Source organism: Grammomys surdaster, unplaced genomic scaffold (genome assembly GCF_004785775.1).
Source record: "Grammomys surdaster isolate TR1022 unplaced genomic scaffold, NIH_TR_1.0 126035, whole genome shotgun sequence".
Classification (NCBI taxonomy): domain Eukaryota; kingdom Metazoa; phylum Chordata; class Mammalia; order Rodentia; family Muridae; genus Grammomys; species Grammomys surdaster.
This window is the reverse complement of record NW_021620848.1, coordinates 4,716,940-4,740,497: the sequence shown is the minus strand read 5'-3', so window position 1 is coordinate 4,740,497 and position 23,558 is coordinate 4,716,940. Positions and strand designations below refer to the sequence as shown.

The 23,558-nt window shown below is 40.5% G+C and overlaps 1 protein-coding gene across 1 annotated transcript; it reads left to right on the top strand.

The window, feature by feature from the left end:
• Positions 1-2,772: 2,772 nt before the first annotated feature.
• LOC114610244 (olfactory receptor 1L6-like) lies at positions 2,773-3,702 on the top strand. The gene has a single exon (XM_028754741.1). The coding sequence runs from the start codon at positions 2,773-2,775 to the stop codon at positions 3,700-3,702; it is 930 nt and encodes a 309-aa protein (XP_028610574.1).
• The last annotated feature ends 19,856 nt before the right edge of the window (positions 3,703-23,558 follow it).

Below are 23,558 nucleotides of genomic sequence, written 5' to 3'. Positions count from 1 at the left end.
TGGTTTTGTCATGGAATATCTTGGTTTCACCATCTATAGTGATTGAGAGTTTTGCTGAGTATAGTAGTCTGGGCTGGCAATTGTGTTCTCTTAGGGTCTGTATGATATCAGTCCAGGATCTTCTGGCTTTTATAGTCTCTGGTGAGAAGTCTGGTGTAATTCTTATAGGTCCACATTTATATGTTACTTGACCTTTTTCCCTTACTGTTTTTAGTATTTTTTTGTTTGTCTTGTGCATTTGATGTTTTGATTATTATGTGACAAAAGGTATTTCTTTTCTGGTCTAGTTTATTTGGCGTCCTGTAGGTTTCTTGTATGTTTATGGGTATCTCGTTCTTTAGGTTAGGGAAGTTTTCTTCTATAATTTTGTTGAAGATATTTACTGGCCCTTTAAGTTGTGAATCTTCCCTCTCATCTATATCTATTATCCTTAGGTTTGGTCTTCTCATTGTGTCTTGGATTTCCTGGATGTTTCAGGTTAGGAGCTTTTTGTGTTTTACACTTTCTTTACAGTTGTGTCAATGTTTTCCTTGGTATCTTCTGCATATCAGATTCTCTCTTCTGCCGGGCAGTGGTGGTGCATGCCTTTAATCCCAGCACTTGGGAGGCAGAGGCAGGCGGATTTCAGAGTTCGAGGCCAGCCTGGTCTACAAAGTGAGTTCCAGCACAGCCAGGACTACACAGAGAAACCCTGTCTCGAAACCCCCCCAAAAAAAAATTCTCTCTTTTATCTCTTGTATTCTTTTGGTGATGCTTGTGTCTATGACTCCTGATCTTTTCCTAGGTTTTCTATCTCCGGGGTAGTCTCCTTTTGAGATTTATTTATTGTTTCTATTTCTATTTTTTGATCCTGGATGGTTTTGTTTAATTCCTTCACTTGTTTGGTTGTATTTTCTTGCACTTCTTTAAGGGAGTTTTGTGTTTCCTCTTTAAGGGCTTCTACCTGTTTACCTGTGTTCTCCTGTACTTCTTTAAGGAAGTTACTTAGGTCCTTCTTTAAATCCTCTATCATCATCATGAAAAGTGATTTTAATTCTGAATCCTGCTTTTCTAGTGTGATGGGGTGTCCAGGGCTTGCTATGGTGGGATAATTGGGTTCTGATGATGCCTAGTAACTTTGGTTTCTGTTGCTTATGTTCTTGCACTTGCCTTTTGCCATCTGGTTAACTCTAGTGTTACCTGCACTCACTGTGTCTGACTGGAGTCTGTCTTTCCAGTTATCTTGCTTGTGTCAGAACTCCTCATAGTCCAGATGTCTCTGTGATCTTATGATCCTAAACTCCTGTGTGGAAGGACTCCTGGGACTCAGGCCGCCTCTGGGATCCTGAAATCCTGCTGCTCTGAGTGCAGTGGTTCCTCTAGGATGGTTCAGGATATGATGTCTTACAGGAGCAGACCAGCTAGGTGTTCACTTGTCTGAGTATAATGACTCCTCTAGAATGGCTCAGGGTATGGTGTCTGCTGCTCTGAGTGCATTGGCTCCTCTAGGATGGCTCAGGATGTGGTGTCTCCACAGGAGCAGACCAGCTAGGTGTCTGCCCTAGCCAAAAGGACCAGGCACATGGCAGAAGGGAAGTGGTGTTCTAGAGGGCCAGGGTTTGGGTTGTTGATGAGACCTGAGCACCCCTGGCTCCCAGTTGTAATTCTGGGGCGTAGGGTAGTGGGAGAGGGTTCTTACCCGCAGCTCTGAGTGCAGTGGCTCCTCTAGGATGGCTCAGGATATGGTGTCTCCACAGGAGCAGACCAGCTAGGTGTCTGCCCCAGCCAAAAGGCTGTCTTTGGAATTTTTAAGTCTTTGGCTAAGAATATTTCTGAAGTGTCTATGCTTTGATATCTCTGTGTTGGGCTCTCAGACTCAACTTACAAGTACAGATTTTTAAACACCCAACTTTAAGGTTATACTTTTTATCCTTGGAAGCAATGCCCCATTCAATGTCCACATCCACATATAATCCTGTGCCTAACCATGCATTTTCCACTTTCTTCTCTGCCTCTTTCCTCTCTAACTAAGCTTGACACTGTCCACTCTAGAGCATGAGAAACTATCTGTGTGGAACACAAAACACAATGTTAATTAAATAGAGTCCTATGAGAAGTAGTTCTTCACCTTCCCATTTACCTTAGATGGTTACTCATCCTGTTTGACATGTGAAATTTCCAGAGCAAGCCACTCTTACCCTAAACTTTTGCCCCATATTTTAATTTACCAAGTGAATTACAAAGGCATTTTTTCCTCAAAAAGAATTTGACTCAGGAACACATTTCTACAATGTATATATGACTTCTGCAAAGAAATATTGGGTCCCCTAATCTCCTTACAAAGAGGGAGGAAAACCCTGGTCAGAGCATTAAATAGAGACTGATGTTGCACAGAAGAAGAAAGAACTGAAATAAGACAGGGCAAAGAGATGTCATGGATGCACATGTGGAAATTGAACAAAATGATTATCTTCTACATATTTTTCATATGATTAAAACAGAATGTGGTATTATTACTTATGGTAATAAGTATGTCTTCTGGACAAAGAACAAGAGTTGAAGCACTTCATGTGAGTCCACAAAATTAGTCACAAAATTGGAAATGAACCCAAAGCACCATGGTGCCAGTCCTATGAAGTCAAAATACAGACAATATGGCAACCAATATCAGCAGCTTCCTTGTGCAATGCATGAACTGGAATACCTATGAGGAATCCCCTCCATCAGGCTGAAGACTCCAAGCCAAAATGCACATCTAACATTCCTTATATATATTTTGCTTGCAGGACAGTAATGCTCCAGGAAAACCAGAGCCACATGACAGAATTCCTCCTTTTAGGACTGACCAGAGACCCCAAACAACAGGTATGGCTTTTTGCCAGCTTCCTTGCCATGTACTTGGTCAATGTGATTGGCAACTCAGTCATCATTGCATCCATCCAGAGAGATGCTCGTCTACACACTCCTATGTACTTCTTTCTCTCCAACCTGTCCCTGGTGGACATCTGCTTTACCACGGTCATTGTGCCACAGATGTTAGTGAACTTGCTGACACAGAGAAAGACAATCCTCTTTGCCCAGTGCCTCACTCAAATGTACTTCTTTGTGGCCTTTGGTATTACAGACAGTTTCCTCTTGGCTGCAATGGCCATTGACCGCTATGTTGCTATCTGCAATCCACTTCATTACAACATATCCATGAGTCCCAGGCGCTGTCGATTGCTGGTGGTGGCATCCTGGACAGTATCCCATCTTCACTCTCTTACCCACACAATTCTCATGGGTCGCCTCTCTTTCTGTGGACCCAATGTCATTCATCACTTCTTTTGTGATGTCCAGCCACTGCTGACACTCTCCTGTTCAGACACCTCTATCAATGAGCTTTTGGCCTTCACAGAGGGCTCTGTGGTGATCATGAGCCCTTTTGTCTTTATTATTGTCTCTTATGTCTATATCGCTCGGACTGTTCTGAGGGTCCCCTCAGGAGAAGGAAGGTACAAAGTCTTCTCTACCTGTGGGTCCCACCTCACAGTTGTGGCATTGTTCTATGGAACCATAATATCAGTGTACATTCGCCCCTCATCCACCTACTCAGTGACAAAAGACCGAGTGGTCACTGTCATCTATACAGTAATTACCCCTATGCTGAATCCTTTCATCTATAGCCTTAGGAACAAAGACATGAAACAGGCCTTGAGGAAATTGACTAAAATAACAGAGTAGAATCTGTATATTTTACTACTTGTAGGAATTAAATCAATCATTTGATAACATGTTGCTCTGTTGTGGTATGTCTGTTTCTAGACAATGACAGAACATTAGAGTATTTCACATGTACTAAGATAGGTTCATTCCAGAGGTTCTTAGAGCCATTTTGAAGAACTACTTAGAGTCTAGGGTGCCCCAATGGCCAAAACTTTCTGTTCCTGGTCTTTGCTATTTTGTGGGTTCTTCTTTCTCCTACCCTTTATATGCCCGCCAGGTTAACCCACTAACATGAGATAGGAGAGAAATCAGGATAGAGGGAAGAAAGATTAGGAAACTTCCTGAAACTAATTTTTTTGTTTCTTCTTTGAGCATGACAACTAACAAACAGCAACCAAGCCCACAAAATGAACAACCACACCACTACCACCATCCCACCTCTCAGAGCCCTAGCATTTATATACCCTCTGAAAAGTTCCCAGAATTCCAAATATCATACAATTGTAGAAAATATCTGGAGCTGGCAAAATCACATCTCTGCTAGAGCATGAGACAAATCAAAGTCAGCTCCTTCAGTCAGTTCAAAGCAGCCCCATATCCCCACACCTGAGATTAAAATTAAAACACTTTCTTGTAATACTTCTGTATTTTTTAAAGAAACCAAAAGTCCCAGTGATCAGCCAAGCATCCAGGTAGACTGAGTCAATCAGCAATGAGTGGCATCAGTGGTTGCAGAGACAAAAGTTGCAATTGCTCTTTCTTTGTCTGGTCTTTGTGGGGTTTGGGTATGAGTGTAATTGTAGTTTCATAGAACGAATTGGGTAGTGTTCCTTCTGTTTCTATTTTGTGGAATAGTTTGAAGAGAATTAGTATTAGGTCTTCCTTGAAGGTCTGATAAAATTCAGCACTAAAACCATCTGGTCCTGGGCTTTTTTTAGTGGGGAGACTTTTAATGACTGCTGCTATTTCCCTAGGGGTTATGGGACTATTTAGATGGTTTATCTGCTCCTGGTTTAACTTTGGAACCTGGTATCTGTCTAGGAAATTGTCCATTTCTTCCAGGTTTTCCAGTTTTGTTGAGTATAGGCCTTTGTAGTAGGATCTGATGATTTTTTGAATTTCTTCAGTTTCTGTTGTTATGTCTCCCTTTTCAGTTCTGATTTTATTAATTTGGAGACTGTCTCTGTGCCCTCTGGTTAATCTGGCTAACGGTTTATCTATCTTATTGATTTTCTCAAAGAACCAACTCCTGGTTTTATTGATATTTTGTATTGTTCTTTCTGTTTCTATTTGGTTGATTTCAGCCCTGAGTTTGATTATTTCCTGCGTTCTACTCCTCCTGGGTGTATTTGCTTCTTTTTGTTCTAGAGCTTTTTAGTTGTGCAGTCAACTTGTTAGTGTGTGCTCTTTCCAGTTTCTTTTTGTAGGCACTTAGAGCTATGAGTTTTCCTCTTAGCACTGCCTTCATGGAGTCCCACAAGTTTTGGTATGATGTGTCCTCAGACCAATCTCCCTTATGAACATCGATGCAAAAATACTCAATAAAATTCTAGCAAACCGAATCCAAGAACACATCAAAACAATCATCCATCATGATCAAGTAGGTTTTATCCCAGGAATGCAGGGATGGTTCAATATTCGGAAATCCATCAATGTAATCCACTATATAAACAAACTCAAAGAAAAAAAACCACATGATCATCTCACTAGATGCTGAGAAAGCATTAGATAAAATTCAACATCCCTTCATGATAAAAGTCTTGGAAAGATCAGGAATTCAAGGCCCATACCTAAACATAGTAAAAGCAATTTACAGCAAACCAGTAGCCAACATCAAACTAAATGGAGAGAAACTTGAAGCAATCCCTCTAAGATCAGGGACTAGACAAGGCTGCCCACTCTCCCCCTACCTATTCAATATAGTACTGGAAGTCCTAGCCAGAGCAATTAGACAACAAAAAGAAGTCAAAGGGATACAAATAGGAAAGGAAGAAGTCAAAATATCGCTATTTGCTGATGATATGATAGTGACCCCCAAACTTCCACCAGAGAACTCCTAAACCTGATAAACAACTTCAGCAAAGTGGCTGGTTATAAAATCAACTCAAACAAATCAGTAGCCTTCCTCTACATGAAAGATAAACAGACTGGAAAAGAAATTAGGGAAATGACACCCTTCACAATAGTTGCAAATAACATGAAATACCTTGGTGTGAATCTAACCAAGCAAGTGAAAGACCTGTACGACAAGAACTTCAAGTCCCTGAAGAAAGAAATCGAAGAAGATCTCAGAAGATGGAAAGATCTCCCATGCTCATGGATTGGCAGGATTAATATAATAAAAATGGCCATCTTGCCAAAAGCAATCTACAGATTCAATGCAATCCCCATTAAAATCCCAACTCAATTCTTCACAGAGTTAGAAAAGGAAATTCTCAAATTCATATGGAATAACAAAAAACCCAGGATAGCGAAAACTATTCTCAACAATAAATGAACTTCTGGAGGAATCACCATTCCTGACCTCAAGCTGTACTACAGAGCAATAGTGATAAAAACTACCTGGTATTGGTACAGAGGCAGGCAGGAAGATCAATGGAATAGAATTGAAGACCCAGAAATGAACACACACTCCTATGGTCACTTGATCTTTGACAAAGGAGCTAAAACCGTCCAGTGGAAAAAGGACAGCATTTTCAACAAATGGTGCTGGTTCAACTGGAGGACAACATGTAGAAGAATGAAAATTGATCCATTCTTATCTCCATGTACAAAGCTCAAGTCTAAATGGATAAAGGACCTCCACATAAAACCAGATACACTGAAACTAATAGAAGAGAAGGTGGGGAAGACCCTTGAATACTTGGTCACAGGGGAAAAGTTCCTGAACAGAACACCAATGGCATATGCTCTAAGATCAAGAATTGACAAATGGGACTTCATAAAATTGCAAAGTTTCTGTAAGGCAAAGGACACTGTCAATAGGACAAAACGACAACCAACAAATTGGGAAAAGATCTTTACCAATCCTACATCTGATAGAGGGCTAATATCCAATATATACAAAGAACTCAAGAAATTAGACTCCAGACAAGCAAATAACCCTATTAAAAAATGGGTTATAGAGCTTAACAAAGAATTTTCAATGGAAGAAACTAATGGCCGAGAAGCACCTAAAGAAATGTTTAGTGTCCTTATTCATCAGGGAAATGCAAATAAAAACAACCCTGAGATTCCATCTCACACCAGTCAGAATGGCTAAGATTAAGAACTCAGGTGATAGTAGATGCTGGTGAGGGTGTGGAGAAAGAGGAACACTCCTCCATTGTTGGTGGGACTGCAAGATGGTGCAACCACTTTGGAAATCAGTGTGGCGATTCCTCAGAAAATTGGACATAGCATTACCTGAGGATCCAGCTATACCACTCCTAGGCATATACCCAGAAGATGCTCAAACATATAACAAGGACATATGCTCAACTATGTTCATAGCAGCCTTATTTATAATAGCCAGGAGCTGGAAAGAACCCAGATGTCCTTCAACTGAGGAATGGATTCAAAAAATGTGGTATATTTACACAATGGAGTATTACTCAGCTATTAAAAACAATGAATTTGAGAGGTTCCTAGGTAAATGGATGGAACTAGAAATTATCATCCTGAGTGAAGTAAGCCAATCACAAAAGAACACACATGGTATTCACTCACTGATTATTGGATATTAGCCCAGAACCTTGAAATGCCCAAGATGCAACTCACAGGCCACATGAAGCTCATAAAAAAGGAAGACCAAGTGGGGGTGATTCAGTTCTTCTTAGAAGGAGCAACAAAATACTCAAGGGAGCAAATATGGAGACAAAGTGAGGGACAGAAACTGAAGGAGGGGCCATTTGAAGACCTTTCCACCTGAGTATCCATCCCATGTGCAGTCACCAAAGGTAGATGCTGATGTGGAAGTCAGGAAGTGCATGCCGATAAGGGCCTGATATGGATGTCTCCTCAGAGGCCTTCAAGAGTCTGACATATTCAGAGGCAGATGCTCACAACTAGCCATTGAACTGATCATGAGGTTCTCAATGGAGGAGTTAGAGTGAGGACTGAAGGAGCTGAAAGGGTTTGTGGCACCATGAGGAGAGCAACAATACCAACCAACCACAGCTCCCAGGGTCCTAACCACCAGCCTGGGAGCACTTATGGAGGAATCCAGGGCTTCAGCTGAATATGTAAGAGTGGAGGGCCCTTCTGGGCACGGGTGGAAAAAGAGATCCTTGACCTCATGAAGGCTGGATGCCCCAGAGGGTGGGAATTTTGAGGGTGGGGAGGTGGGAGTGGGGGGGTACGTGGGGGTTACATCCATGGAAAAGAAGGAGGAGGGGTAAGGGGATGGGGGGTTCCCGGGTGGGTGGGGGATGAGGTAAGGGGATAACATATGAAATGTAAATAAAATATCCAATAAAAAAAAAAAGAAAAAAAAAGTTGCAATTGCTAAGGCAAAAGTTGCTTACTATTTGGCTTTTTTTTTCTTCCTTTAACTCTTCTGGTATTTACCTCCTGATGTTCATAGCAGGGAATTAAGAAAAAAAGCTTAGTTACTAAGTTGTCTCCACTCTGGTTCAAGGGCCCCTCAGTGACCAAGTGAGAGGCTCAGAGTTTGTTAACTTTTCCTGAATCAGAGAGAAAATAAAAGAAAGAAGAAAGGAAGGAAGGAAGGAAGGAAGGAAGGAAGGAAGGAAGGAAGGAAGAAAAAAGTAAGGAAAAGAAGGGTCACTCACACATGCAAAAAACACACATTCTTGACGAAACAGAGAAAGAAAGGCTCCAACAAACCTTTATTTCTCAGTACTTATATTATGTCTAAAGAAATTATTTCATACAACTCTCAGGTAGAACTGTTGCAACAGGATAATTAATTACATATTTTCTAAACACTTTTACATTCCATAAGTTCATAGTAAGTTTAAGGCTATAGTTCATGTCATAAATAGATAAGACTTAAGGAATAACAGAAGAATTGTTTACATGTCTTCCCATTAAGACTAGTACCCTTCTAATCTTCATTGTCTGTTACTAGCTCCATGGGTTTATTATAAGTTTAAAACAATAATTTTTATGTCACAAGTTAGTGTGTTTTTTTCAAAAGACAAATCACCTGAATACTGTCTTACTGTTTTGAAGTTTTGTATAAATAAGTCAGTCATTATTTTAATATTTGTCCTTGTATCTACAATAAATTGTCCATTTCCAGTTTATGACCTTTAGTTACCAGATGATGGTCTCATTCCTAAACTAGAAGGAATGTTTTCCTTGATTGTGAATTTGTTCCAAGCCTTTCTTTCTCTATTGCAAGTATTCCTTGACACATGAAGGTTTTCAGAGCTCTATTTGCAGCTTTTTATTCTATAGAGGTCTTGAAATTATTTGCATTAATTCAGGAATTCTATAAAAAATCATTATTATGAATTATGAAATCATCAATTTATCTACACAACATTACTACGTGAAAGTATATCTTCATATTGATCTTGCAGGAAATCTGCCCAATAGGGTGGACTATTGCCAAGGAATCATTAGGCTATATGATAGTGACAGGAAAAGGCATATCAGAAGCAAGAAGAAATCCTGGGGTGAAGTCTCTAAGGACCCTGCATCTCAGAGCTCACCCATAGCAGACCATGCAAAAGAGTGGCCATCTCCAAACCTCACTTACACACCTTAACCTTTCCTAGACAGTGTCTGACAACTCTCAAATCCTTCCACTGTAGACCAGGATTTACAACACTGATTCCCCTTTTTCTCAGGCCTTTAGAAATAGACTACATTGGATTTTCTATGTTTCTACCTTTCAGACAATCATAACCCCATTTAGTTTTTATAATCATGTGAAGACATTCCTCAATATTTCCCCCCTCTGTGTGTGTGTGTGTGTTTGTGTGTGTGTGTGTGTGTGTTTGTATGAGAGAGAGAGAGAGAGAGAGAGAGAGAGAGAGAGAGAGAGAGAGAGATTACAGCTTGGCATCTTATTCTCTTAACAAAGATCTTAACAAATGCCTAAAACAATGACCTAGTGAACAATTCTGCCCCTTGGCAAACACTGTAAAGAAACTTGTACAAGAGCATCAGGAGATTATAGAAGATATTTACAGCAAAAACTAAACATGAAAAAATATTTTTAATTTCATTTTTATGGTTTTACTCTCTTGCCTATAATAATAATACTAGCCTCATCTAAGTGCAATAGTGAACAAAATATCAGATTCCTGACCACTTCTAATGAAATAACAAATTGCTGGCTATTACTAAACTAGCAAAGGTGAGCACAAAACACAATGTGTTATTGTTACTGTAGATGTGTACTCTTTTGGTAATGGTGGTCTCAAAGTGTTTATCCAACTCATGTTCAAGTTTTTAAAGAAGAAAAAAATACACACTTGGGGATCCAAGGCATGTTTATTTAACTGTCATTTATTTATTTTTATGATGATAAGTGTTCCACTCAAGGTTATGATTTTTTTTGAATAATGGAATGAAGGTAACAACAAACTTAAATGTTCATCAACAGAAGAATAAATAGCTGAATCATGATGCAATCTCACAAAGGATTGTAAATTTCAAGCTGCAAATCTGAAATTCGAAAGACAGTTCACAGAGTTTGAGTTAATTTATCATATAGCCACATCTGAATAGCATTGATATGCAGCTATTTACTCCATTTTATATGACCATTTAGCTACCAAAATATTAATGTGTTTTATGACAGTATGCCTAGAAGTTACTAGTGGTACCTACCACACAGTAGATAACCTGTTCATAAAATTCTTTCCTTCATAAAATGGGAAACAATGAGAATTTTAAAACTTTTTAAATACCCTAGTAATGATAATGAGAAGGACAGTGTGATACATCAATATAGTGTGGTGGGAAAAAGAGTAACCTATAGATGAATATCAAAAATATCATATTGACTTTAAAAATATGAATGAATGACTCCATCTGTACTGTGATGGTTTGTATATGTTTGCCCCAGGGAATGGCACTATTAGGAGATGTAGCCTTGTTGGAGTGGGTGGATCACTGTGAGTGTGTTCCTTAATACCCTTGTCCTAGCTGTCTGGAAGTAGTCTTCTGCTAACTGCCTTCAGAACAAGAGGTGGAACTCTCAGCTCCTTCAGCCCTATGTCTTCCTATATGCTGCCATGCTCTTGCTTTGATGATAATAGACTGAATCACTGAACCTGTAAGCCAGCCCCAATTAAATGTCATCCTTATAAGAGTTGTCTCAGCCATGGTTTCTGTTCACAGCAGTAAAACTCTAACTAAGACATATACAAAGGACAAACATAGGCAAATATAAATAGTATTTGGTAGATGATATATGATAAAGTGTAAGGAAATTGTTCCTATGTTTTGTACATGTTTATAAATTATTACTTTAACATTTCTACTGTTAAATTATGTCTCATTTATAAAGAATTTTATCTGTTCTTAGAAAATTTTGTGTGTACAATATATTTGATAATGTATCTGCCTCCTAGTACCTCACCTCCAATTCCTTCTCATATATCAACCTCATCATATCTCTCTCCCAGTTTCATGTACTTTTTTAAAAACTGAGTTCAGTTGGTGCTGCTGGTATGTGCAAAGGGGTAGGCTCTTGAAGCAATCCCACTAAAATCAGGTACCAGACAAGGCTGCCCATTATCCTCCTATCTATTCAATATAGTACTCAAAGTTCTAGCCTGAGCAATTAAAGAACAAAAGGAGTGAAAGAGATACAAATTGGAAAAGAAAACGTCACGATATCACTATTTGCAGAAAATATGATAGTATACATAAGCAACTCCAAAGATTCCACCAGAGAATTCCTACAGCTGATAAACAACTTCAGCAAAGTGACCAGATATAAAATTAACTCAAACAAATCAATAGCCTTCCTCTAATCAAAGGATAAATTGGCTGAGAAAGAAATTAAGAAAATGAAACCCTTCACAACAGTCACAAATAAAATAAAGTATCTTGATGTGACTTTAACCAAGCAAGTGAAAGATCTGTATGACAAGAACTTCAAGTCTCTGAATAAAGAAATCTAAGAAGACCTCAAAAGATGGAAAAATTTCCCATGCTAATGGATTGGCAAGATTAACAGAGTAAAATGGCCATCCTACCAAAAACAATCTACAGATTCAGTGCAATTCCCATCAAAATTCCAACTCAAATTTTCACCAACACAGAAAGAGCAATTCTCAAATTCATCTGGAATAACAAAAAAACCAAACAAACAAAAAAAAAAAAACAAAACAAAACAGGATAGTGAAAACTATTCTTAACAATAAAAGAACTTCGGGAGAAATCACCATCTCTGACCTCGAGTTGTACTACAGAGCAATAGTGATAAAAACCTCATTGGTATTGGTACAGAGACAGGCAGGAAGATCAATGGAATAGAATTGAAGACCCAGAAATAAACCCACCCACCTATAGACACTTGATCTTTGACAAAGAAGCCAAAACCATCTAGTGGGGAAAAAAACAGCATTTTCAACAAATGGTGCTGTTTCATCTGACCGTCTGCATATAAAAATTGCAAATTTATCCATTCTTATCTTCTTGTACAAAGATCAAGCCCAAGTGGATCAAGGACCTCCACATGCTGAATCTAAAAGAAGAGAAAGTAGGAAAGAGCCTTGAACACATGAGCACTGGGGAAATTTTCCTAAGCAGAACACCAATGGCTTATGCTCTAAGATCAACAATTAACAAATGGGACCTCATAAAATTGAAAAGCTTCCCTAAGGCAAAGGACACTGCCAATAGAACAAAATGGCAATAGACTGATTGGGTCAAGATCTTTACCAACCCTACATCTAATAGAGGGCTAATATAAAAATTTACAAAGAACTCAAGAAGGTAGACTCCAGAGAACCAAATAACCCTATTACACAATGGGGTACAGAGCTAAACAAAGAATTCTCAAATGAGGAATCTTGAATAGCTGAGAAGCAGCTAAAGAAATGTTCAACATCCTTAGTCATCAGGGAACTGTAAATCAAAACAACCCTGAAATTCCACCTCACACCAGTCAGAATGGCTAAGACTAAAAATTCCGGTGACAGCAGATGCTAGCAAGGATGTGGAGAAAGGAATAATCCTCCATTGCTGGTTGGATTGCAAGCTGGTAAAAACCACTTTGGAAAACAATCTGACAGTTCCTCAGAAATTTGAAAATAGTTCTACCTGAAGACCCACTGTACCACTCCTGTGCAGATATCTAAAAGGTGCTCCAACCTAAAACAAGGACACATGCTCCACTATGTTTATAGCACCCTTATTTATAATAGCCAGAAGCTGGAAACAACCCAGATAACCTTCAACAGCAGAATGTATACAGAAAATGTAGTACATTTTCACAATGGAGTACTACTCAGCTATTAAAAACAATGACTTCATGAAATTTCACAGGCAAATGGATGGAACTAGAAAATATCATCCTGAATGAGATAACCCAAACACAAAAGAACACACATGATATTACTCACTGATAAGTAGATATCAGCCCAAAAGCTCAGAATACACATGGTACAACCCACAAACCATATGAAGCTCAAGAAGAAGGAAGACCAAAGTGTGGATGCTTCAATCTTACATAGAAAGGAGAACAAAATAATCTCAAGAGGTATAGAATGGGAGGGACATGGGAGGGAGTGAGGATGGTGAGGGGAAAAGGGGGACAGGATCAGGTATGGGAAGAGAGAGGAGAGAGATACAAAGGGTCAGGAAAATGAATAGAAATATGTACCAGTGGAGGATGGGGAACTGGAGGCAACCACTAGAAAGTCCCAGATGCCAGGGAAGCGAGAGACTCCCATGACCCAACAGGGATGACATTAGCCAAAATACCCAACAAACGGGAAATAGAGCCTGTAGAGACCACCTCCAGTAGATAGATACAACCCCCAGTTGAGAAATGTTTAATCCGGAATTGTTCCTGTCTAAAGGAAATGAAAGGACAAAAAATGAAGCAGAGACTGAAGAAAAGGCCATCCAGAAACCACCCCATCTAGGGATCCATTCCATCGGCAGATACCAAACACCAACACTATTGATGCCAGAAAGTGCTTGCTGACAGGAACCTGGTATGACTGTCCCTTGAGAGGTTCTGCTATCACCTGACCAATACAGATGCAGATAGTCATAGCCAATCATCAGTTTGAGCCTGAGGACTCCAATGGAAGAGTAGGGGAAGGACTGAAGAAGCTGAAGGGGATTGCAATCCCAAAGGAAGAACAATATCAACATTAGACAACCCAGAGCTCCCAGGGACTCAACCACCGACCAAAGAGGGATCCATAGCTCCAGCTACATGTGTAGCAGAGGATGGCCTTATCTGGTATCAGTGGGAGGGGAGGCCCTTGATCTTGTGGAGGCTTGGTGCCCCAGCATAGAGGGATGCTAGAGTGGTGAGGTGGGGATGGGTGAGTTGCTGGAGAAGCACCCTCATAGAGGCAGTAGGGAGCGGGGATGGGAGGGGGGACTGTGGAGGGGAAACTAGGAAGGGGGATATCATTTGAAATGTAAACAAAATGATTAATAAAACTAAATGAATAAAAATAAAGGAAATCAGACTTTTTTAAAAAACGCTCATCAAAACAGAATATAATGGGTGGTTGCCAGGGAAGATTACATGGTAGAGTACATGGTAGTTACCAGGATAAAATGATGTTTGCAAGCTATACAGTGTACTCGAGATTAATGTCTAAGACTAATTGTTCTGCCAAATTTCTATATGCTTCACTGAGTTCTAGGGAATGCAAAGACACACAGGTGGCCTGAATGCTCCGCTGCCTTGGGGAGTGCCTCAGTTTCTCAGAAACTGAAAGGCATACAGTGCACCAGGAGCCATGAACTCTAACCTGAAAAACCTATGACACATGCCTCTCAAGCCAGCTAGACCAGGCCAACTCCATAATTCCCTGAAGGAAAGGTCTCATGTTTCCCAGACCTGGTTACTATAAAGTGAAGGTGTTATTGATACTGCTGGGAATCAAGATTCCAGAGTCAAGAGGCACAGAAAGGTGATTTAATATCTGCTCCATCTTGCCTCTACCTACCATGCCTGAGAATGGGTTCTAAAAGATACACATGAATAGCTCATAGACGTTATGCCTCTGTTTCTTGAGGCATTTAAGTCCAGCCCTTCTTGAGTCTGTGCTGTTATGAAAGGAACTCTGAAGATTTTATCAGTAGGAAGCAGATCCAACAGGGAAGGCAGACTGCTCCCAGTGGTGACAAAGGTTCTAAGGATGGTCAAAAATTCCAGAGAAAGGTTCAAGAAGGAAGTCTGTTCTCTCCAAATTCTTCTCTCACATGCACACACTTCCTGCTTCTCCCTTATTACTTCCTTGTTTCTATTCTGTCCTCACTTTTAACTAGATACAACCTGGATGTTGTGATCATCCAGAGGAAGTCTTGATTTCATATTCATGAATGATTTGCTACTCTGAAGCTGATCATCCATATCCAAGTTTCTAAAAAAGCAAAGACATCATGACTATTCTCCTAGTTAGTGTTTCTATGGCTGCACACAATAACATGCCATGATAAAAAGCAAGCTGGGAAGGAAAGGGTTTATTTGGCTTGCACTCCATATTGTAGTGCATCATTGAATGAAAGCAGAACAGGAACTCAAACAGGGCAAGAACCTGGAAGTATGAGCTGATGTAGAGACCGTATAGAAAGGTGTTGTTTACTGGCTTGCTCCACATGACTTGCTCAGTATGGTTTTTATACACTCAGGACCACCAACCCAGGGATGGTACCAGCCACATGATCAAAACACTCACCAGTCAGTCACTAAGAAAATGCCCTACAGACTAGCCTACAGCCTGATCTTCTGTTACCATTTTTTTAATTGAGATTCCAGCCTCTCAGATGACTTTAGTTTGTGTCAAAATGAGCAAAGACTGAAGGAAAGGCCATCCAGAGACTGCCCCACCTGGAGATCCATCCCACATATAGTTACCAAACCCAGACACTATTGTGGATGCCAAGAAGTGCTTCTTGATAGGATCCTGATATAGCTGTCTCCTGAGAGGCTCTGCCAGAGCCTGACAAATACAGAAGTAGATGCTTGCAGCCAACCATTGGACTGAGCATGGGGTCCCCCATGTAGGAGTTAGAGAAAGGACTGAAGGAGCTGAAATGATTTGCTCCGTGTGAGCTGTATGGTTGTTTCCATAGGAATAACAACAATATGAATCAATCAGACCCTCCAGAGTTCCCAGGGACTAAACCACCAACCAAAGAGCACACATGGAGTGATCCAAGGCTCCAGATACATATGCAGCACAGGATGGCCTTGTCAGGCATCAATGGGAGGAGAGATCCTTGGTTCTGTGAAGGCTCGATGCCCCAGTGTAGAGGAATGCCAAGTTGGGAAAGCAGGAGTGAGTGGGTGGATAGAAGGAACATCTTCATAGAAGCAGGGGGAGGGGAGATGGGATAGGGGGTTTTCAGAGGTGAAACCAGGAAAAGAGGTAACATTTGAAATGTAAATAAAGAAAATATCTAATAAAAATTTTCAAAAAAAAACCCAAAAATACTTGAGACTGGAAAAAATACTATGCAGCACAACTGTGTGCTAACAATGCTCAAGATCTGTTACAGAGAGACAAGTCACATCACTGTTAGCATAGTTATTCTCAGTACACAATAATTCCATGTCACTATAAAAGTCCAACAACAATCTCCACAGCTGATTCTCTCTTCCTTCTTTCTTCCTTCCCTCAGAATCATTTGAGGTCTTTGCTAATTTAATTTCATTCTACAGCTGGATCTCTGACAAGCTAAATGACTGACCAAGGAAACAGAGCTGAGACAGAAACCTAGGTGTGTGCACACAAAAGTGCATGCCTTGTCTTGACACTGCTATGTCAAGCCATCATCACCTAAATGTTCTGATAATTGGAGTGGCAATGACAGCTGTGTTGTTGTTTTATGGTTATTGAATTCCAACTTCACATAGATGAAATGACAGGGTAACTTCATATTCCAGTTCTCTGGGAATGAGAAGATTCTCTGGAAGTGAGACTTTCCATTTTAAAAACAGGAAAGGACTAGGAAAACGTACAGGTCACTCCAGATACCACCTTCATTTTGTTGATTCATGAGAAGTATGTACTGTGTCACATACTCATCATTGTCAATTTTTAAAATATAACCACTCTTCCGGTCTGGGCCGGCGCATAGAGCAGGTCACAGGCAGCTCCGTACCCAACCCCAGAAAACCGAGAGAAAGAGGGACTCCCAGGAGCTTTAACTCAGGCAGCATCCCAGGTAAAAATGAATCACCTGTGATGTCTGCAGTTAGAAGTTCTAATCCAGATGCTGGCCTCCGAACTTACACTTCTCAGACCTTTGAAGGGCCACTGACAAGAACATCAAACAGCTAGAGATTGACATCACTAATCTGAAGAAATCCCTCGTTTCGCTGTCTGAAGAGACCTCCTAAAATCGCAAAGATCCTTATGGGACTCAATTTACTCTATCACAATAGAAAAGGCTGTGTACAGCTCTTGACTGTGTACAACCCTCAAAGAAGAATGTTGCCTTTACACAGACAAGACAAGGAGGGTTAAAGAGAGCATGAAACAGGTAGTGAAGGCCCTAAAAAAAATCAGAGAGAGGAAGAGACAGATGAATGCTGGTACAAGAATTGGTTTTCAGCCTCTCCAAGGTTGTTAACCCTATTTCCTTCCATCTTGGGACCATTATTTGGGTTTTTTTTGCTTTTTTCTGCTGGTCCCTGGCCCTCAAATAGGCAGACTAACTCTGTGATACAACAGATAAATAATTTGGTAGCAAAACCTACTCAGATACATTATCATAAGTTAGCTATGGAGGACCACGAGACTCAAGATGAGGTTGTTACTTTATACAGAGTGTTTCCAAAACCCATCTCCACCCAACCTAAAAGGGGGGTCTTCTGCCCCTAGACCAAGCAGAGAGGGGCCACCCAGAACCCCCTCTGACAGGTGATCTGAATTCTTGCTTAGGCTTCGAGGCTAAGCACTGCAAGGGAATATAAATAAAAGATAAAAATATCTCTCTGGGTTCCCTGAGAGACAAGCCTGACTGCATAGGGGTTGATGTCAAAAGTATCCCCTCTCCAGGAAAAAGACATCACGATTTGTATGGCCCTCATGCCTCACTGGACAACGACAGGGGGACTGGAACCATTACAAGGTCCCCTTCAAATACTGGAGGTCAGGCCTCTATCCTAGCCTTCTCAAGTTTAGAATTGCCACAGCCCTTCTATACTTAGAGAAGGGAGGAGATGTCAGGGGCAGCCCTGCTTACACACTGAAGGCCTAATATCAGCCATAGACCTAAAATCAGCAATAGGCCTGTCATACATGTATACTAACACCAAGTCTTGGGTCTCAGTGGAAAAACATTGAAACAGATGGCTATAAGCTAATGTAAACAGGCAGCTTTTGTGGAAATGTATAAGCCTGAGTAGTCATAGACCTTGTAAATAGGTAGCCTTGGCAGACAATACCAACTTAGATAAGGACAAGCGAGTCATAGGCAGAGTCATAGTGAATTGTCCCCTGAACCTTCACCTAGCTGATACCCGGTTCTGAAGATACCTGTATTCCCCCTGAACACCCACACTCCAGTGTCATTCCCTTCCCCACATCCTGCCTTTCTGTGGTTATAACCCCTGTGTGAATTAATTACGATTTGAGAAAAAATAAAAAATAAAAAAAATAAAATTAAAAAAGGAAATAAAATAAAATATAACCACTTACACATAATTTGCATAATTTGTCTTCAGTTTGTTTCTAGTCAGTTGTATATTCTCCTGTGTTGAGAAAACACTTTTTCATGAGTTCTGTCCACATTACCATTATTCCTGAAAATCTTGGCTAAGATTACATCACAAGATAAGCCCATTTAGATATAATTCTTTTCACTGATGCTATGTGACTTGAGCTTTTTTCCCCTTAATTTGCACTCCAGCCATTGCCCCCTGTCCTCCCCTCCCACAGTTCCTCATCTCATTCCTCCTCCCCACTGTCGCTGAAAATATGCTCCTCCTCCACCAGGCCTCTTCCCTCTCTGAGGTCTCCCTCATCTCCCACTGAGCCCAGATTAGGAACTCCCCTGCTATATATGTTTCTGATCTTAGACCAGCTCTTGTGTGCTGCCTGGTTGGTGGCTCAGTGTGTGGGAGCTCACTGGGGTCCAGGTTCGTTGAGATTGCTGGTCTTCCTGTGGGGTCACCCTCTTCAGCCTCTTCCATCCTTCCCTAACTCAAACATAGGGGCCCCGACTTCACTCCAATGGTTGGGTGTAAGTATCTGCATCTGTCTCAGTCAGCTGCTGGTTGGGCCTCTCAGAGGACAGCTATGCTAGCCTCCTGTCTTTAAGGATATAGCATCAGTAATGGTGTCAGGCCTTGGTATCTCCCCATGAGATGGATCCCAAGTTGGACTGATCACTGGATTGCCTTTCCCTCAGTCTCTTCTCCATATTTGTCCCTGTAATTCCTTTAGATAGGAACAATTCTGCGTCAGAAATTTTGATTGTGGGTTGGAATCCCATCCCTCCACTTGAAGCCCTATCTATCTACTGGAGGTGAACTCTACAAGTTCCCTCTCTCTCTCTACTGCTGGTTATTTCTTCTATGATCACTCCCATTGAGTCCTGAAAGTCTCTCACATCCTGGGTCTCTGGTACTTTCTAGAGGGTCACTCACCTGACAGTGCATAGTTCTGTCCATTCTGCTGGCCTTTTAGGCTTCTTCTCCTGTCCCACCCCACATGCTGGATCTTGTTCCTCTTTTTCCCTCCCCTTCCCCTTCCCACCTCCTATCCAGATCCTTCTCTCCCTTTGCCTCCCCTAACTACTTTCTTCCCCCTTCCAAGTGAGATTGAAGCACCCCTACTTGGACCTTTCTGCTTGTTAAACTTCTTAAGTTCTGGGTGTTATATCCTAAGTATTCTGTACTTTTTTGGCTAGTATCCACTTATTAGTGAGTGTAGCAGGATAGTTTCCTGCTGCTGCTACATTATCTACAGTAAAGCTAATGTGGGAGGAGCAAAGAGAGAGAAGGAGAGGAAGAGGAGAATGAAGAGGAGGATCAAGGGATGAAGAAGAGAAGAGCAGGAGAGAATATGGCTGGAGACGTCTAAGTGTCTCTAGCAGTCTCGGGTAGTTATTCATATCTAGGTTAGTTAATTGGGTTTACAATTCTAATTGTGTGGGTATCTTGTTAAATGAGCATTTCCAAATATATGTACCAATTGGATAGCCATTAAGTATTAATAGTCTTCATTCTACCGGGTACTGCAGGATGGCGGGTATTATCTGGGCTCAGCCAAGCATTGTGGACAGCATGGTGGATTGGCTGATAAAGTTACCACAGTGGCGTCTCGTAGGTGCCAGGGCCGGTGCTTCTGGCCGGCCTGAGCCGAGGTCTGAGCCTAGCAGCAGCGGGAGCACGCCTCCGCTCTTGGCCTCGGGCCTTGTCTAGTCAGGAACATGGCAGCCCCATAAGATCCAGTGTCACCGTTTTAAATATTGCCCTCAACAAGTGAGTACGTATGTCCTTTTGGGTCTGAATTGCCTCACTCACTCAGGATGATATTTTCTAGTTCTATCCATTTGCCTGAAAAACTTAAGATATCCTCATTAATAGCTGAGTAGTATTCCATAGTGTAAATGAATCACATTTTCTTTTTCTAGTCTTCCATTGAGGTACAACTGGGTTGCTTCCAGCTTATGGCTATTACAAACAAGGCTGCTATGAACATAGTTGAGCATGTGCCCCTGTGGTATGGTGGGACATCTTTTGGGTAAATTCCCAAGAGTGGTATAGCTGGGCTTCACGACGATCTATTTCCAATTTTCAGAGGAATCTCCAGGTCGATTTCCAGAGTGGTTGTATCAGTTTGCAATCCCACCAGCAATGGAGGAGTGTTCCTTTTTCTCCACAATCCTCTCGAACATACGCTATAACTTGAGTTTATTGATCTTAGCCATTCTGACTGGAGTAAGGTGGAATCTCAGGGTTGTTTTGATTTACATTTCCCTAATGACTAAGGACTTTGAATATTTCTTTAAGAGCTTCTCGGCCATCCAAGATGCCTCTGTTGTAAACTCTGCTTAGCTCTGTATCCCATTTTTGGTTTTTGTGTTTTGTTTTGTTTTAATTTATTTATTTTTACTCTTCAATCTTTTTTTACAGTTCGGAATTTATTCCCCTCCAGGTCCACCCTCCGATTCTTCCACATCCCATACCTCCTCACCTTCTCTGTCTCCAAGAGGACATCCCCACCTCCCCCACCTCCAACCCACCAGTCCCTGGAGCAGCAAGTATCTCAAGGGTTAAGTGAAGCTTCTCTCACTGAGGCCAGACCAGGTAGTTCTCTGCTGTATATGTGTCAGGAGCCTCACATCAGCTGGTATATGCTGCCTGGTTGGTGGCTCAGTGTCTGAGAGATCTCGGGGCTCCAGGTCAGTTGAGACTGCTGGTCTTCCCAAGGGGGCACCCTCCTCGTCAGCTTCTTCCAGTTTTTCCCCAATTCAACCAGAGGTGTCCTCAGCTTCTGTCCATTAGTTGAGTGTTAGTATCTATTCTATTTCACAGATCAACCTGTCCATCTCTGTACAAATACCATGTGGTTTTTATCACTATTGCTCTGTAGTATAGCTTGAGGTCAGGGATGACGATTCCCCCAGAAGTTCATTGATTGTTAGAAATTGTTTTTACGGGGCTGGAGAGCTGGCTCAGCAGTTAAGAACACTGACTGCTCTTCCAGAAATCCTGAGTTCAGTTCTCAGCAACAACATGGTGGTTCACAACCATCTGTAATTGGATCTGATGCCGTCTTCTGGTGTGTCTGAAGTCAGCTATAGTGTACTCATATAAATAAAATAAATTTTAAAAAAAAAATAAAAAAGAAATTGTTTTTACTGTCCTGGGTTTTTTGTTTTCCCATATGAAATTGAGAATTACTCTTTCTGTCTCTGTGAGGAATTATGTTGAAATTTTGATGGGGATTGCATTGAATCTGGTAGAATGGCCATTTTTACTATGTTAAGCCTACCTATCCATGAGCATTGGAGAGCTTTCTATCTTCTGAGGTCTTCTATTTCTTTCTTGAGAGACTTGAAGTTCTTGTCATACAGACCTTTCACTTGTTTGGTTAGAGATACCCCAAGATATTTTATATTATTTGTGACTATTGTGAAGGGAATTGTTCCAGGTTTTCTGTCTCAGCCCTTTTAGTATTTGTATAAAGGAAGGCTATTGATTTGTTTGAGTTAAATTTATATTGGTTCACTTTGCTGAAGTTGTTTATCAGGTGTAGAAGTTCTCTGATAGAATTTTTGGGATCTCTTATGTATGGTATCATATTATCAAGTAGTGATACCTTAACCTCTTTTCCAGTTTGTGTCCCTTATATCTCCTTTTGTTGTCTTATTGTCTTTTGTCTCCATGTTGTCTTATTGCTCTGGACAGAATGTCAAGTACTATATTGAATAGATATGGAGAGAGTGATCAGCCATGTCTTGTCCTTGATTTTAGTGGGATTGCCTCAAATATCTCTCCATTTATTTTGATACTGGCTGTTGGTTTGTTCTATATTGCTTTTATTATGTTTAGGTATGTGCCTTAAATTTTTGATAGCTTGTATATTGAACCATACCTGCATCCTTGGGATGAAGCCTACTTGAGTATTGTTTTGATGTGTTTTTTGCATTTGGTTTGCAAGAATTTTATTGAGTATTTTCACATTGATATTCATAAGCAAGATTGACCTGAAGTTCTCTTTCTTTGTCTGGATCTTTGTGTAGTTTAGACATTAAAGTAACTATAGCTTCATAGAATGAATTAGGTTGTATTCCTTCTATTTCTATTTTATGGAATTGTTTGAAGAGTGTTAGTATTAGCTCTTCTTTGAAGGTCTGGTAGAACTCTGAACTAAAGCCATGGGCTCTTTTTGGTTGGGAGGTTTTTAATGACCTCTACTATACCTTAGGGGATGTGGGCCTGTTTAGATAGTTTGCCTGATCTTGATTTGACTTTGGTACATGGTATCTGTTTAGAAAGTCATCCATTTCATCTAGATCTTCCAGTTTTATTGAGTAAAGTCTTTTGTAGTAAGAGCTGATGATTGTTTTAATTTCCTCAGTTTCTGTTGCTATGTCTCTCTTTTCATTTCTGATTTTGTTAATTTGAGTACTGTCTCTGTGCCCTCTAGTTAGTTTGGCTAAGGGATTACCTATCTTGTTGACTTTCTCAAATAAGCACTTTTTAGTTTTGTTGATTCTTTGTATCATTTTCTTCATTTCAAATAGGTTTATTTCTGCCTTGAGTTTGATTATTGCCTGCCATCTACTCCTCTTAGGTGTGTTTGCTTCTTTTTGTTCTAGAGCTTTCAGGTGTGCTGTTAAGTTGCTAGTGTAGGATTTCTCCAATTTCTTTCTGAGGGCACTTAGTGCTATAAATTTTCCTCTTAGCACTGCTTTCACTGTGTCCCATAAGTTTGGGTATGTTGTGCCTATACCCAAACTCATTTTCATTAAATTCTAAAGTCTTTAATTTTTTCTTTATTTCTTCCATGACCAAGTTATCACTGAGTAGAAAGTTGTTCAGCTTCCATGTGTATGCGGGCTTTCTGTTGTTTTTGTATTTATTGAAGACTAGCCTTAGTCCATGCTGGTCTGATAGAATGCATGGAATTAATTTAATCTTCTTGTATCTGTTGAGGCTTGTTTTGAGTCCAATTATATGGTAAGTTTTAAAAAAGGTAAATGAGGTCCTGAGAAGAAGGTATATTTGTCTTGTTTTAGGATGAAATGTTCAG